Here is a 17,381-nt window from a genome sequence, read left to right as displayed (position 1 = left end):
GATTAATCTAGCTATTTTGCAACTGTCTATGCAAAACATAAATTTAGCTCATTGTGTGAGTTGGATTTGAAATTCTGAACAATTTTATTGTATAGTTTGTGTAGTATCTTATGACCCCCTATTTCATTTTTTATCTGTGCAATTTTCCATCATGTTCTATGACTGAAGCATTGGTCAGGCTCTATGCTTAGGATCTACTCGTCCAATGATTATCTGGCCCAGCTATTATGTTCTATGACTGAACCATTGGTCACCTGCTAGGTTCTGCTTCTTAGTTAGTTGTCTTTAGTTAATGAGGTGTAATAATTTTTATAAGGTGTAATAATTATTATAATTTGATTTAGATTGTATGAACTATATCTGTTTAACACTAGAGCAGGCCATGTGAGCCTTGATGGATATCCACACTTGCTTTTGGTTGTAAGAGCACTGTTGGCTTTTCTTCAAAGTAATTAATAATTTGATTATTTAGGTAATGCTAGTGTCCAATTGCATGCCAACAAAATGCTCAAAAGATTAAAATTAAATGAGATGGGGTAAGTTGCCTTGCCAATTACGGTACCCTTGTAATCTTCCCCTAAAGGTACAAAAGAAGTCTAGATCGTGAGATTCTCAAGTTATGAAATTGACACCAGTGTCTAGAATATATAACTTTTGGATCACTAAGTTGACTTGTGAGTCCCACCTTTAACTTGGGCTACCACCTTAAGGTGGAGGTTTTAAGACATGACATCTCTGCTTACATCTCTGATTACATCTGTTTTCATAATTTATAACAAAGAGATGTTTATAAAAGTTAGCCCATCTCTATTCTCTAGTCACTAGATATGAGCTTCAACCTGTAGCATTCAAATGTAATCTAATAAGAATTCCATATGTTAATTTCTTGTACGAAAACTTTTATATATGTCCTTCACTGCAACTTGATATTTATCCAAAATAAGTAGAGCAGTTGAATATTTTCGAGTTCACCAACTCATTGTAGATCATGTTCAGCAATTCTTTCTATCTTTTCTGTCTCAATTATTTACATTTTCTTTTGTTCTTTTTGGCAGGGTCTGGACAATAAAACAAAGAGCTCAATATCATTATTTGCTTATTTTAAACTATTTGTAGTTTGTAATAGATTGTGAACTTAATGTTGGATGTTGGATTTTGGTGATTGAATTGTGAATTTGAAACTATATTGTAATTGTCATGAGATTGTTAGATATTTAAGTTGGAACTTAGAACTAAAATTAGTAGTTAAATTTATTTACTTACTGGTGATTGTTGGTGGTTGAATTGGTATATGAATGTGTTGAATTGAATTTATGGTTGAATGCTTAGAATTGTTATTTTTATGCGGTGTAAGTTTTGAGTTGAAAATAGGTCATTTTATTTGTGTAATAGACCATTTATATAGGGTAAATATTGATTTTTTATAGGATACAAATTATTGTGTTATTCGTGTCATGTTAAACAGTTTACCATATCGTGTAAGTGCCTTGTGTTAATACGACTCAATTATTAAACGGGTTAAACGGGTCGTATTGTGCTACCCATTTATTAAACAGGTTGTATTTGTGTCTACCAAATGCAACCCGATTAATAATCAGGTCATGTTCGCGTTAGAATAAAATTGACCTAACTCAAACCCGCTTAACACAACCCGATTGCCATCCATTCGCATAAGTACTCAAGACAACATAATACACATGTGTATTCATTTACATTGACCCACACATGCCGGTCCACACCATGGTCTGAAGTTTTGCCAAATTTTTTTGCATTTCGGTCCTATCTGATCCAAAACTACCCACACTAATAATTTTTTTAAAGTATGTTTTAGAATCTAAGCTGGATTTTACTTGAATCCATCTTGTATCTAAACTAATATCAAACTCATTGCTTACATGCCACTAGATCTTGTGTAATACGTTGAGAAATAAGGTACCATTAGAAGACTATTCATCCCAAGAAGTCCAAAACTGACATAGTGAAACTAGAAACAAAACCGACAGAAGTGTTTTTCTTTTTAATGGTGCCGAAACCAAAATTAAAACTGGAACTTCAGACCATGGTTGATACCATGCATGCAGCAACACAACATAGAAGAATCATCAAATGCCTTAGGGTATCAAATTGCATATACCTGACCATCAGCAATTATCAATAAAACGTGGTACTGTCCACCACTCTGCGCCACAATTGTCATAGCCATTTCAATAATGGGAGCAAATGAGGTTGGTCCTGGAGGAAAAGAGTTTTATTTTCCAGTCAAATATCAATCTGTGGAAGCCTAAGAAAGAAATATCCACTAGCAGTAAAAGTACCCGCCAATCGCAAATGTGGAACAAGTTCTCTATATCGTGCCAGAGCCTGTGCAAACCCATTGCAGGGTCTCTCATCTGGATAGAAACTAAAGACGTCCTGATCATGTGTTGATGCTGTAAAATCACAGGAGATTTTATCATTTGAACAAACCACAATATCCAAACATCATCTTCAAAATTTATGCACAACACATAATAATTACCATCTCCAAATCCAAAGCATGGAATCAAGTTATCCTCATCAAACTTTGATAATGTTCGTCCAATAATTGAGATTGCTTGTTCATAGGGATTTGGTGTATCGCCAATGTAATGTAAGCTGCGTCCGCTAAATGAATGTTTACCTGATTATGAAAGAAAATTAGACATGTATGCAACCAACAGAAGTGACCTTCACGGCATTAATATCAACCTGTCCACTCGTTGCTTTTCGTGAAATCAATGCCAACAATAAGATTTGAAGATTCCAAGCCAGCATGTGCAAGGGCCTCAGTAACCTGCCAATAGAAGTACCAAATCTCCATAAATTATAAGATGAGAATGAGTTCATAATCAACAAATCCTGACTGCATGGACTAAATAGATCATGAAAAGTTTAATGTGATTTAATCTGCAGTCTGATGAACCATAAAACATTTATGGAGAATCTGAAGATACTGAACAATTTCAATTTAACTCATTAATGTGATACTTTTCTTATGTTCCTCTTAGTCTGTCATCATTGAGGCCATCTGTGAGAGGGATTGGTGGGGAGAGCCACATCTATTGAGTGATACTGTTATTGAAATACAGCTCAGACCACACTAAGGTGAATCCCATCAAATTTTAATTAACAGCATTATACTTCATCAAATTTAAGTACCAAAAGTTCTATATTAAACAGAGTAATTGCTTAGATATTAAAGTGGAGAAACTGGAACATACTATCTTAATATCTTTAAGAAGAAAAGAAAGAACAAATACCAAGATGCAAATGATGAGCAGCCAATAATATGAGTGATTCTCACACATGATAACTCAACATCCCATCTTCCATTCTACCAAGTTATCAACACCTACCTAATCTGCCATAGTTTACCACGTAACATTTATCCAGGGTTATCATCTGTTAAACTATGTCCTTTGCCCAAATCACCGCCACCAGCACGTTCGTCTCATTCTTCTCATCGATTTAGCTTATTCACACGCCTAATTCTATCATCGAAATCATATTCTATGCCTTGCCCTAGACACTACACATAATTGAAGTCTAAATCAATTGAACCCCGATACATTCTTAACTGGAACATACCATACCTTTAATAGGAAAAAGTTGGTAACTCGAGTTAGGAAAAATACTCGTCCCTAGCATAGTCGCCACTAACCCTCCGCTGATCTTGCTGCCCATTGCGTTTCTCCACCCATCACGCCTCGGTTGGGTTGTGCCCATGTCGAACCCAAGTCAGTCCTCTAGCTTCTCCATCTTGATTCTACTTAACCTTATCACTTCTGAGTTCAGCTTGAGTCCAACCAACAACATCTTAGCTTTAGATTCTGCAACATTAACCTAATCTTGATCGGATCTTGGGTGGTTGGGCCGAACCACCTCCGCCTATCTTATAAGGTTTGAGCTCTCTTTCTCGAACTCGAGCTCAATCACCTCTGGCCTTTCCGAGTGGACTCTCCTTAATTTTGAAAAACATAAAAAAAAGGATACAAATAATAGATTTAGTCAGACAGGTTAGCTTGGTGTAAATCCGACTCATGTCGCCACGTGATTGTGCCCAAGTTGATTTTTTGGTGGAACCTCTAATGCCTCAAGCTCCTTCATCATCTCATCCTCTGCCCTTAGCGACCAAGACAACCTCACCATTGAATGCAAGGTTGGGTTTGGCTTCATCTTCATACCCTTAAGTCGAACTACTTTGTCGTTTTGCTGAAATGTTATCCACATGTTGCTGAAGTTAAATGTCATTGATTCCAAGCTCTATAGCCACTATGTGCCTAAAACAATGTTAGCTCCTCGAAAGATGAGTGGGTTCAAGTCCATAGTAAGGTCGTGTCCTTGCACGCGAATTCCAACCAAGCAACACAAGTTGTCCGCCTGCAGCTTCATGTCATCCAATTACTACCTCAAATCCGGATGTCAGCTTTGCCTCTAACCCCAACCTTTGACAAGACGCTCATCCAAGAAGCTATGCGTACTCCGGTGTCAATAAGGATATGTACACATTAATTTTTGACAAGACTGTCCACCCATAGAGTCTTTGGGGTGCTCGTGCCCGAATAAGCATACAAGGAGATCTCGACTAGTATTTCCTCATCCGTGGTCTCCTTGACGTCCTCCACAACCATACCATCATCAGCAAATGTCATCTCCTTATCCGTGACCAGGAGTGAACCGCTCATCGCATCAAAAGCATAGTCCCTTGGCCTACCACTCCACCTATGTCAATGTGATAGTGCAAACCAAAGGTCATGCTTCTCTTCCAGCCCATGCTACTGGTCTCAATGCGGTCCTCTACTCGTAGGGCATCAATACACCTTTCAGGGCTGAGACAAGGCCATCGGCCACACCAAGTATCCACTAGCTGTCTCGACTGATCCAGGTGGTCCTCATGGCACTCCTCAAGGTCGCATACTTCTAATCCATCCTCGTGGCGTCCTCAAAGGTCTCACTCAGAAAGGATGTCGGCCTTGACTTCTTCGCCCAACCTAGATATGAAAGTGCTGACCAGTTGATGTGGGCATCATCTTCAATTTGACCAAAATAAAATTGCTTGAGTCCAATTTTGGTCTAATTGTTGATTTTTAATTCAAATAATCAATTGAATTAGTCAATTTGTAGATATGGTAGTCTATATGCGGGGGATGTTCGCATTGAGTTATTACCTAAATTGGGTTAGTCTATTTAGGTAAGACTTAATTAATTAGGATCCTATTAGGAAATAAATTCCTATTAGAATCTCAATTGATAATTATGGTAAGCTTATATGTGGGGGATGTCCACATTGATTTATTGCCTAAATTGGGTTAGTCAATTTAGGTAAGATGATCAATTAGAGTCCTATTAGGAAATAAGTTCCTATTAGAATCAGCTAGTAAATTGGGTTAGTCAATTTAGGTAAGATAATCAATTAGAATCCTATTAGGAAATAAGTTTCTATTAGAATCAGCTAGAATCAAAGTTGTTAACCTATTTAAGAGTTATTGCATGAGAAACAAGGACAAGTTGGAACAAGATTTATTTGAGATCTCTTACTTTCTCCCCTATGGTCTTCTTCTTCTTCTTCTTCTTCTCTCTCTCTCTTTTTCTTTCTTTCTCTTTCTCCTACTCTGTCTTAAGATTCTTCTCTAATCTCTTCTACTTTCTCTCTAAACCTCTCTCCTTCTTCAATCTCTACTTTTTCGTTGGTTACTGCTGCTGTCCAGAAGATTCCAGTAGTGAAAGAGAATCTTTGAGTGCCCAGACTTGAAGAGGAGAACTTGGTTTGAAAGTAAAAGCAGACTTGGTTTCAAAGTAAAAGCACTACTATTCCATTTATTGGTAACCTAAACTCTACAGTCTTTCCTTACACCATATTTTAGGCCTTTCTACTATCAGCATACCTATTTGAGGATTGAGGAAGCTACTGCCTTATCTGAGTGATTTTCTCTCCTTCTATCTAGTAGTGATCATTTTAATCAATTAACTTCTTATCAGTTATTGCTTACTATATTTTACTTTAGTTATTTGTTTGGGTCGATTGTTCTCCAAAACATTGCATTCATACTAGATTTGCATCACCAGTAATTGCTGCGACTAAGGTGGTCGACACCGACTGCTAACACCCTCAAACTCCTCTTGGTACATGGCCACGATTGTCCGCTGTATCAATTTGGAGAGTGTGGCATTGTAGTCTTCAAATTCGACAGTCCCAAATCACAGACATGCCGCCATCAATTAATGGAGCGTCGCTCCTTCCAAGTGAAAGCTCGCTAGCAACACTTTGGCATCCTTCATTATACCTTGTAATAGAAAGACTATTCAGCTCTAAAATATCCAATCAAGTGGTTACCTCATTGGAACTTTGGAAACTCAAGCATTGTCGTCTGCCCCTAAATGTCATTATCGTGGTTGGGAACATCAACAAGCTCAGGACTGACCATAGGTGGATAGAGTAGCTGCACCACATGGTCACGTTGTCTACGATCTTCTCTATCTGGACGCAACCCGAAGTCCTTGAGTTCGGGCAAGCCGCTGCGGCCTTGACGTGTCCTGCGGCCTCGGCTCGTCCAAGGTTCAAATCAGGCCATAGGCCTAGTTCTTCTCAGTTCGGACCATAGGGGACATCATAGTAAGGTGCTCTAGGACCAAAAAAGGAGGCAAGATAGGTTTGGTCTAGGCGGCGGCAGTCCTGGTCATGGGATGGTGCAGCAGCGGTGCCCGATTCCTACGCGCATCTATTGAGCACGAGGATGTGAGGACCATAGACCTCTCATCTCCTCTTGCGACCTCGCCTGCAACTCCAACAAGCATTGGAGGATGAGATTGGTGGTAGGGTCAGCCACGATGGCCCCTCCATCCGAGGCCACCTTGATTTCTACCGAGGTTACTGCAACAGCGGATAGCTCTCCTTCGACGTTCACCTCGCAGCAATCCTCTAATTTACCATTGAACGGGTGATGGTCATGGTCCAAGAATCCATGGCTCTTATACCACTGTTATGGTCCCAGTTTGATTAGGGGTTATGGATGAGAGTTTGGTCTCGACGATGGTGATGGTAGATCGGTTAGGGTGATGGCGATGGTGATGGCGATGTTGTAGTTAGTGTAATGGTGGAGGGAGAGGGTGGTACATTCCTTAAGGACAAAAGGGGTCCAAATGAACGGAAGGGAAGGGTAGCCTCAATTTGGTGGCTGCTAGGATGAGAGAAAAGGGTGGTTAAGAGGGGGAGAGAGAGATAGAGATAGAGAGGAAAGATCAAATGTCCAATAAAGTCAAATGAGGGTGCGCACCAGACTATTTGTTGGCTACCCAATTCGACTCGATCGACCTAGCTTAATGAGCTCGGGTCCGACTAGCCTAATAAGCAAATGACTGAAAAGGGAAATGACATAAACTAATAAGCAAGTACAATAATAAAAACAAATAGATAAATAGGGGTTGGATGTAAAAGCCCCTGACCACTCTCGTCGCCGCAGCCCAATGTGATTGGGCTAGTCCTCTAGGTCAATTCGTAACAATTCACCATAAAATCACTTGACTAATCTTATGCATCAAACTTGTACCTTTCTCCTAAACCACAAGTCCACGACCACTGCTCCAAATGTAAACGAACCTATGTTGCCAAACCCATCTCTCTAAACCCAACATTGATCATAACTCCAACAAAATAGAGCCATCTTTGGCCACACCACATCGCTTTAAAGAATAGTCCAAAATTGTTTTTACAAACAAGCATGGGTCCTATGTGAGTTAGTTTATTTTATCTATTAATGTTCTGCGACAGATGCGCCAGAAGTTGGCATAACTTCTCGTGGGCCCCATACAAGATATCAAACTTTTTTGTTTAATTTTCAGCTTTAAATTCAATTAAAAAGAATTGAAATAATTGAGGTGACAAGAAGTCTTCCCTTTATTGAGATATTCAATAGAGGTAGCAAAAACCATTAAGGTACTTTATTTAAAAATAATAAAGCTTTATTTCTAATTAGTAATAAGTGAGGCGCCAAGAAATTTTCCATTCTGCTTTTTTTCTTTTTGAGAGAGGGAGAGAGAAGTGGTAACTTAATGGTCTCTTTGTTAAGCCAATGCCACTAAGATTCAAACCAAGGTACACTCATACACCATGAGCCCCTTCAATGATCTTAGCATTATCCCATTAGTTTCATTATGTTGTTTTAATGTCTAGCTCCTAATAAAATGGATATCTCAAAATATTTCCCAAGAAATTAATATATAGAAATCTCATCGAGTTTCAGATTAAGAATATTTTACTATCATCCAAATATACAATATGAAATTAGAAGAAACAAACCTGTCAGTCATAATTTTCGTCAGGAAAAAAACTTTAGACAATATACTTTAAATATAGTTAATATTATTTTATTGTTGTAAGTGACTTGATAATTTTGCCACCTAAAAAATCTGGCTCCACCACTACATTTCACTTTAGTATTTCCTCTCAATCTGGGATTATTGTCACAAATCATAACTGAACATAGCCCAATAAAGATAGCAAACTATTTGATCCGTCGAGCAATAATTTTAATCTACTCAGAAGAGATGCAATCAGAAATGCCCAAAGTGCCAAAAGTACTATTAGATTTCTTATCATAATATTAATATCCATAAAGGTAATATTCTAGATTTCATGATCATCTCCTGGAATCTCTCTACTTCTATATGTCATGATCATCTTCTAGGAATTCTCTACTTCTCAATAGGGCTGTCAAAATAAATGAGCAGATCGAACTAGGCTAGGGCTCAGATCGACTACGGCTCGGCTCGAATGTATATGAGTCAAGCTTGAACATAAATTTAGGCTGGGAATTCATTTCAAAGTATGCCTAAGCACAAGCTAGCTCACTTAGGTTCAGCTCGATAAGATCAAAATTATATTTATACTATTTATAAAATAAAATTTAGGAAGGAGAAGGGGAATGCCCAAGATGAAGCAAACCCTTAGGCTAGTTCCCGTGGAGCAAGTGAGGTGCTTCTAACTATCACCCAAGGGAAGGTTGAGAAATTACGGACAAAGGTGACAAAGGTGACCCGTATGTCATATTGGGTTCTTGGTACCCATTTGGTGGATCTTCTTTCACTTCCTCGCGCTATCTTAAAACTCCCACTTAGTAAAGGTTGTTTCATTCCTGTACAATCAAAAAGTGATTTTTTTTTTAAACTTTTGAACTATGTCTGCTTCTGCAATTGCTTGAGCAATAACCACAAGCACGGTCTGCCAACAAAACTACTTACTTCACAGAGATCGATTAGGCCAATTTGAAATGGAAATTAGTGAGAAGAATTCATCACATGTGTAAAGAAATTCTTGATCCTGTATATCAGACTTTTTTTCTTTTTGCACTTGGGAGAGCTTTTTTGGACCAAACACATGTGGAAGTGCCTCATCGGATCTTCCAAGAGCACACAGCTAGTCGACCAAAAGGAATTGAGCCAAGCATAACGAGGATATATATATATATATAGTCATATCTCCACCATATCCTTGTCTACTCCCCACCTCTTGTGTTCGGCACATGGCTCCATGAGTCCCGTTGCCATAAATTCAAACCACCCACTCCCCACGTTCACGCTAAATCTCTCACTCTCTCTCTAAGTTATCAACTGTTATGATCTGACCACGAGAGTCAGTCATGTGTCAGTCATGTCAAGTCAAGTCAAGTGAGTTAGTTAGTTTTATCTTTATTATTTTAAATTTCATATATATTAGATTGATACACCCTGTTAGTCTTTTTATTATTGCATTAGTTATTTATTTTCATTAAAATAAATTTTTTGTAGGTCGCGTTTGAACGCGAAAAGGGTCGCGTTCAAACGCCTTTGCGAACGCCTGTATTAGGTTCGCAAAAATAGAGAACGCAAAATGTGTGTTTGAACGTGGTCAGGCGCGTTCGAACGTTGCGTTCGAACGTCTGCATCAAGTTCGCATCGACAATAAACGTCTTTTGTGCGTTCGAACGTTGCGTTCGAACGTCTGCATCAAGTTCGCATCGACAATGAACGTTTTTTGTGCGTTCGAACGCGATCCGCGGAAGTCCACTAAGATTAGGGTTAATAACTGTTATTTTGGCTTGTTGGCTAGCCTCTATAAACATTTGGATGGCAGCCAAAATTATTATGCTATTGGAATATTGGTTTCTTGCCTCCTATCCTCTCTCTAGTCTCTCTACCCTAATCTCCCTCTTCTCTCTTCACCAACCTACCACATCTACCGTTGGCAAGGTCTCTCCTAATTTCTAATCTCCCTCGTCTGTCGAGTCCTCCCTCTTCTTTGGGATCTCGACCATTTCTTCCCCTTCGTTTTTATCCCTTACCTGCATCAACTATCCACTCTCATCTTCATTATCATCCATAACCCTAACATTCACTCCATCCGTCACCACCACCATCATCCGCACTATATCGTGTTTTCGTCCCAGTTGCAGTTCAAATCTGCGAAGAGCGTAAATACGAAAAACGGTAGATCGGAAGTTATGGATTGATCCAACTTGGTTTCGTAATTTTCTAACTACGGGAGAATATCTAGTAAATATTTTCCCTCAAGTGCGCGAACTGCTTCCTACAATCAATCCAGATCTTGAAGGGACCATTCCATAACCTATCACAGATAATCCGCATGTAGATCCGATCCGCTAGAATTTCTACTCATATAAATAATAGTGGTCATATGTCGATAATAATGGTAGAATGATACTTTATTATCTCGTTAGTATCTTTTACTGTAACCGTTAGATCGTTCTTATCTTTCTACGAGTAGATCATAACCATAGAACTCTTCCAAGCTTTCAAACCCTAGTCACCATCTTCCTTTATGAGTTACCCTACTCTACGGTCATTCATCACCACTCTTGGCCATCCACCACACTCCGACAACCGACGCAACGTCGGATATTTATCGATCTGTCCCTTTCTGACATATTTTCACTGTTTTATTTTTATCTTTTCATCTCAACTACCACTACAAAAATAATCATAATTTTTTACATCCAGATCAGTTCAAATCTAGTTCGTAACATTGGTATCAGAACCGACGTTCCTCGGCTGATAATTAGCACAAGATCGAAGAAGATAAACGAGGAAGGAGCAACCGTGGAGAACCAGGAACTCATCCGACAGCAATCCAAGTGCTCTCGACCCCAAAGACCACATTTGGTCCCTTCCACAGGACCCTCGTAGCCAATCTAGGCTGGAAGAGCACCATTGACAATGCTCTTCACTGCAGCAAACCCGATTCCGATGTTCCAACAACCATCCAATGGTGGCAGTCGTAGACGCCAGAGACTATCTCATGGCTAAACCCAACGACCACACTCACAGCATTATTGCCCAAGCGAAGCCACATCGAGGTGGCTTTCACAAGCTTCGCCGCTGCCTCCACTCCACGACAGTGGAACTACGGCCAACAACCACAGCCGCTGAGCACCGAGGGACCCATTGGCAACTCACCATGGCCACCGCTGCATCAACCCGAGCCTGAGCTCGATAGTTGGCTTCCACCACCACTCGTCTCCGCTACACCGCCACAAGGAGCTGCTAGACGCTGACTGCCACCAGCCAGAAACCTTGCCCAGCCGCCGCCAACGCCCATGCAGCCCACAACGGCGTCCCTAAGCTGAAAAATAATTTCAGCCCTAGAGTTAGGTTTTTGGTTATTGAGTGGGAGAGATGAAGTGCACGTATCTCGATGCGTGCTAAATTTTTATGATTTGACTTGACCAACTCTAGCAAATTAGTTAGGAACCCATGAGTTACGAACCAAAGGACAACTAGTGGACCCGTGTCAACTAATTGAGTTGTATTTACATGCAGACTCGTGGGTCTACGAGCACAACGTAAACCGGAAGATCCAGCTCGATAACTAGTCACCTTGAGAACAAAGTGTCGAAAGCGTGGTAGATTGTTATGATCCGACAACGGGAGTCAAATAAATTGAGTCAGTCAAGTCGAGTCAAGTAAGTTAGTTAGCTTTATCTTATTGTTTTAAATTTTAAATAAATAGGATAATCCGCATGAAGATTCGATCTGCTCGAATTTTTACTCTTATAATAATGGCGGAATGATCATTAAATTAAGTTATTTTTATTATCTCATCTTTATCTTTTACTATAGCCGTTAGATTATTCTTATCTTTCTAAAAGTAAATCATAACCATAAAACTCTTCCAAGCTTTCAAACCTTAGCCACCATCTTCCTCCATAAGCCACCCTACTCTACCACCGTCCAGTACCACCCTTGGTCGTCAGCCACTCTCAGACGACTGCCACAACGTCAGATATTTATCGATCTATCCTTTTCTTACCTATGTTCACTATTTTATTTTTATCTTTTCATCTCGACCTTTAATTTACGTGAAACTAAAATTATTAGATCTGTAACTCGTGAGGCTACCACCATAAAAGTTCTCATAATTTTCTTATGTCTAGATCGATCCAAATCTAGTTAGTAACACAACACATAGCCCCATGGGGCCCACTACCATAAATTCAAACCACCCACTCTTCCATATTCACGCTAACTCTCTTTCTAAGCTATTCACATAGACTCTCCACCATCAACGGTAGATTATATCTCTTGCATAGTATTTTTTATACCAATAGTAGTAGATATGAATAAATATTGGAAAAAAGGAAAAAGGAGCCTACCGCTTGGTGACTTCAAGTGTTTGATGCGAACTGGGTCAAATTGGATCACATTATGAGGACATTGGGCTCAATAGGTCGAGTATATTTATATTTTAATTGATTTATTGTTATCTCTTTCGTAAGCCCTTAAGGCAAGTCTAGTTATGTTATATAAGCCCTTAAGACAAGTCTAGTTAAGTCATATAAACCACTAAGGCAAGTTTAATTATGTCATGTGAGTCATTAAGGCAAGTTTAATTAAGTTATGTAAGCCTCTAAAGCAAATTCTAATTCGAGTTGTATAAGCCTCTTTAAAACTAAGTCCGAGTAGGACTCATTATATCCAATCTCTATATATAGAGGGCTGAGCTTCTTTATTTAATCATCCAAGTATCTAATGAAGAATTAAGAATTATGTTTTAGTCTTAAACAAACTTAGGAGTAAGAGTAAAAAAATCTAAGAGTAAAAGTAAATTAATCAGTCGTTTATTTTCCTAGGAATAGATCTAAGTTAGATACTCTATCTCCAACTGTTTTGCATCCATAATGCAAAACGCGTGATTGAAGCACTCATCACTTTGTAGTTAAGGTGAAGCTCCATTGTAGACATGAGGATCCCCTTCTACTAAGCATTTCGCTTATCCTAAAAACAACTCAGTCAGATTAGGACCTCAACCTTCAAACCCTAGCTACAATCTACCTCCACAAGCCACCCACTTATACGACTGAACACCACTATCCCACGGTCGTCCGCCACCTTCCGACAACCTCCGCAATGTCGACTTTTCATGTTTCTATCTCGTTCTGACGTTGCTCCACTATTTTTAGTCATAACTTTTCATCCGAATCTCTGATTGATTTCATTTCAAAGCCATTAGATCTAAGACTTCCGAGGTTAATACTCATCAAAATCTCAGGATCATCCTGCGAACTGATCATTCCATATCTAATTCGTAACATTGGTATCAGAGCCAACGCTCCTCGGACGATGGTGAACAAATGATCCAAAGCTAACCCGAGGGAGCAACCAGGGAGAACCAAGAACTCATCTTCGTACTAACTGGGTCTATCCAGTTTCACAACCACAATGTCGGATATCTACCGTTTTGACCTTACTCCACTCTTTATTTATATCTTTTTATCCTGACCTTCGATTTAGGTGAAACCAGAGCCACTATGCTACCACCACTAATAGAAAAGTATTGATCGTCGGTCAGATAGTGGCGTGGGTAATATGAGTAATGGAATAGAAAATAATGGTTAGGTTTTTTGGTGGCTATGGTAGTAGGGTAGAGCATAAAGCTAGACGAAGGGGGAGAGTGTGGACTGATCCTTGAGAGGCAAAGGGGCACGGTTAGATGGAGGAAGAAGACAACGTCCAAGATTGGATAAAAAGATGGAAAGAGAGAGAGTTGGGAAGGAAAACTTCAATATTTTATCAATAATCCTCAATTAAGTTGCCTTCCACATATTTAGAGGCTAAACTATTAACAAAATAATTAAAAGTTAACCCTAAGATAATTAAAATATATCCCTAAGATAATGCAGTTTGCCGATTGCGTTTGAACGCAGATTTCGCATTCTCTGTCGTTGCAAACGTGTGTAGGCGTTCGAAGGTGTGTTCGAACATGATCGAACCCATTTGAATGCACTAAGCACGTTCTCTATTTTTGCAAATGTATGCAGGCGTTCGATAGTCGCGTTCGAACGCGACTTCCTGCGAACGCGACTGCTAGAAATCCTATTCTTCCCAAAACAAAAAACTAAACAAAAGTCATAACTAGTTGAATTGTAATAGCCCACCACACTTCCTCAGTCTTGCCATCAAGGTGTGAAGTCGAGAAATTGATCGACGATCTCGGACTCAAATTCCCATGACGCCTCATCGGATGGTTTGCCCAACCATTCAACCAAGATCTCTATCTCTAGCCTCGAAATATATATATATATATATATATTATATATATATGAGCAGGTTCTTTGGATCCTCTCAATGATGCTAACTTCATTTCCTCTCCTTTTCTCCTTTCTAAGTCTTATCATGGCATTGTGTGTAGTCCAGATGGGCTTCAAAGGTCATTCTCATTTTTCCACACTCCTCACCTCATCTCCAGCCTCACACTCCTCCAAACCAATCAGATTCCAAGTATTGTCCATGGCTACTTTCCCTTCATGACCAACTTTCACATTTCGTTGTGGTGGTGTGTGTGGGTGAGAAGCCAACTTGGTGACTTCTGGGTTCCATCTTTGGCTACTAAAAATAGCAATGAAAGGGGTCTTTTCTTCATCTCTCTAACTATGGCACTACTATTACTCGTTTCTTCTTAAGAAAAGACAGAGGAGAGAGATATGGAGAGGAAGATTGGAGTTTCAAGCAGATCGAGAACAAGATAAATTAATGGTGACATTCAAAAAGCGGAGGAATGGGTTGCTAACTACGGTGTATGAGGAGGTGGCGCTCATCATCTTCTCCAACCATGGGAAGCTTTATTCAGCAGCTTTCAGTGATAATTTACAACTCGAGCTCGTCTTGGATGCAATTGAGCAGAGCCTAAACAGATTTCAAGCTCGAAAAAAATTTCAAGCCAAGCTTGAGCAGAAGTTGGCTTGTTTAAACCCCTACTTCTCACCCAGATCATTTGCCATATCTGACACTTTTGTACTTCTCCTAATACTTAGGTCTTAGACTTTGGTAGCACTACCACATGATATTTGACCATCACTGAATGGGCAGACTATTCATACTCTATAAGGATGATATGATTTTTGCTGGTAATGACTTGACTATTATCAAGTTTTTAAAGAAATATTTTTCTCAAAACTATTAAATAATAGATTTAGGTCTTCTGTATTATTATCTAGGTTTTGAGATTTCTCATAACAAGAGAGGTATATTTATCTCACAGCAAAAGACGAATCATATACTAAAGATAGAACTCTTGCACATATGAACAAATTGTGCCACAAAATTACTTAACCTCATTCAGCAAGAAGAAAAAATTTCTCAATGCATTATCTACGTGAGAGGTTAGATTCATCGTCTTAGAGTATCAAGACTACTAATAAGGCATGGAATGTTGAAAACTGCCAATAACAAGGTGCCCAAATATAATTTATTCCATTGCTCTTTTCTTAGTTCCACTAATTTATTTTAATTTAGACTTATGGCCATAAGTAAATCTCATATACCATCACATGCTATTTTACTATTGATAATAAATCTCTTATATCATCATATGCTACTTTACTAATGATTAAGGTAATGTTGCATATATGTATACAACCAACCACTCTTTAGCGTAGGACCAAGTAGAGAAAAGGAACAAAAGCAGATAGAACCGAAAGATTCTGAAACTCCACCAAACTTCAAGACCTTTTATCTCAATTATGCGTCAATAAAAAAAGTTGAATATTGATGGGTACTTTTTCTCTCTTTTCTTCTCAAACCCTTATTCTTCTCTAATTCTCATCTTCTTTTACTTCTATCCTAGCAGTAAAATTGCTTGTAGCCCAAACTTAGCATCAGCGACATTATGAACAACAGGTTGCAATTATCCAGTGCATGAATAAACTAGTTTATTACCTGTTCCACGGTACTGTACTGGTCGCTTATCCTCGAATACCATCGATCCAATCTAGGCCGTGAATCAGCACTATTCTGTGGCTGAGCAGGCGGCGGGGGATAAGCTGGATAAGGCGTAGAAAATCCCTCGGGAGGCGGCGGCGGCTGGGCATAATTCTGATACCCTGGCGTCTCGTACGAATAAGTCCGACCCCAGGATTGCTCCGCTGGATAACTCCGCTCCTGGAATGACCTATTCCGGCCGCTAGCTTCTCTAGAACTACGCCCTCCCATCAACAACCTCACAAAGCAAACAACGGGAGATGGGAGACCAGTTTCCGTATAAACGACGACTGATTCAAGGGCCTTTCAAGAAATTTCGGAAAAATAATTCGCAACCAGACCCTTTTCCCTTAAATCTCCAGAGATCTCGATCTCCCTCCGCTGTAACGTCTTCTATTATTCTGATGGTTATCCTCTTTCGGATACCTATGAGATAGCAAATTAGTCAGCTAAAACGACCAAGAATAAGCGATTCGTCTTTTTCTAATCATTTACGCTTTCCTTACCTTTCTAAATGAAAGGGAACAAAAGAATCTGATTTAGGGATTTGCACCTGAAAGTTTTATCGCTTTATTTAACTCAAGCGTATGGGTGGAGTATAAGGAAGACTCCGAGGCGAAAGGTAAGTGCTATTGACTTAACAGGTTGAGACTGTTGAGTATAGAACAAAGAGGGCGCTTCCGGGACGTTTCTCTTAGCAACATGTGATGTACGGGTGATCAAATTTAATCGAAATTGTTTTTTTTAGATAATTTTGATGATTTTTTTACCGATATACTGTCATTGATAAAAATAATATATATTCATTTACTATAGTTTTCAAACTATTCACCAGAGTACTACTGTATACTATAATTATTGTCAGATAAGCATCATATAGGTTTCTCAGAAAATTATTTGACAACTTGCTGAGACAGCAATTTTAGAAAGATTATATAGTAAAAGCACTATCCTAAAAAGGTAGTAATTTTAAATTAATAAAAATCGTTGATTGAGAGAGCATTTTTTATAAATTGCTTTATTGGAATGTAATTTACTTAATAGAAATTTACATGAGGTCAAGCCATGATTAAGTTTATTTAATAAAAATTATAATAGTTTAGTAAATAGTTTTA

The 17,381-nt window shown here is 39.0% G+C and overlaps 1 protein-coding gene across 1 annotated transcript in view; it reads right to left on the bottom strand.

Annotated features, from left to right (window-relative positions):
• Nucleotides 1-16,903, bottom strand: part of LOC140792253 (E3 ubiquitin-protein ligase RGLG2-like) — a 30,856-nt gene extending 13,953 nt beyond the window's left edge. The window contains exons 1-6 of the mRNA XM_073143127.1: nucleotides 16,773-16,903; nucleotides 16,225-16,692; nucleotides 2,728-2,812; nucleotides 2,519-2,659; nucleotides 2,316-2,429; nucleotides 2,135-2,232 (exon numbers count right to left, since the gene is read on the bottom strand). Of these exons, the coding sequence (XP_072999228.1) occupies nucleotides 2,135-2,232; nucleotides 2,316-2,429; nucleotides 2,519-2,659; nucleotides 2,728-2,812; nucleotides 16,225-16,497 (711 nt within the window). The 5' untranslated portion in view covers nucleotides 16,498-16,692; nucleotides 16,773-16,903. The remainder of the gene's footprint in view (nucleotides 1-2,134; nucleotides 2,233-2,315; nucleotides 2,430-2,518; nucleotides 2,660-2,727; nucleotides 2,813-16,224; nucleotides 16,693-16,772) is intronic.
• Between the last annotated feature and the right edge of the window lie 478 nt (nucleotides 16,904-17,381).

The sequence above is a fragment of the Typha latifolia genome, chromosome 7 (assembly GCF_019914945.1).
Source record: "Typha latifolia isolate L0001 chromosome 7, TyphaL0001v2, whole genome shotgun sequence".
Lineage (NCBI taxonomy): Eukaryota > Viridiplantae > Streptophyta > Magnoliopsida > Poales > Typhaceae > Typha > Typha latifolia.
The sequence above is the reverse complement of the archived record's forward strand: the minus strand, read 5'-3'. Positions and strand labels throughout refer to the sequence as shown.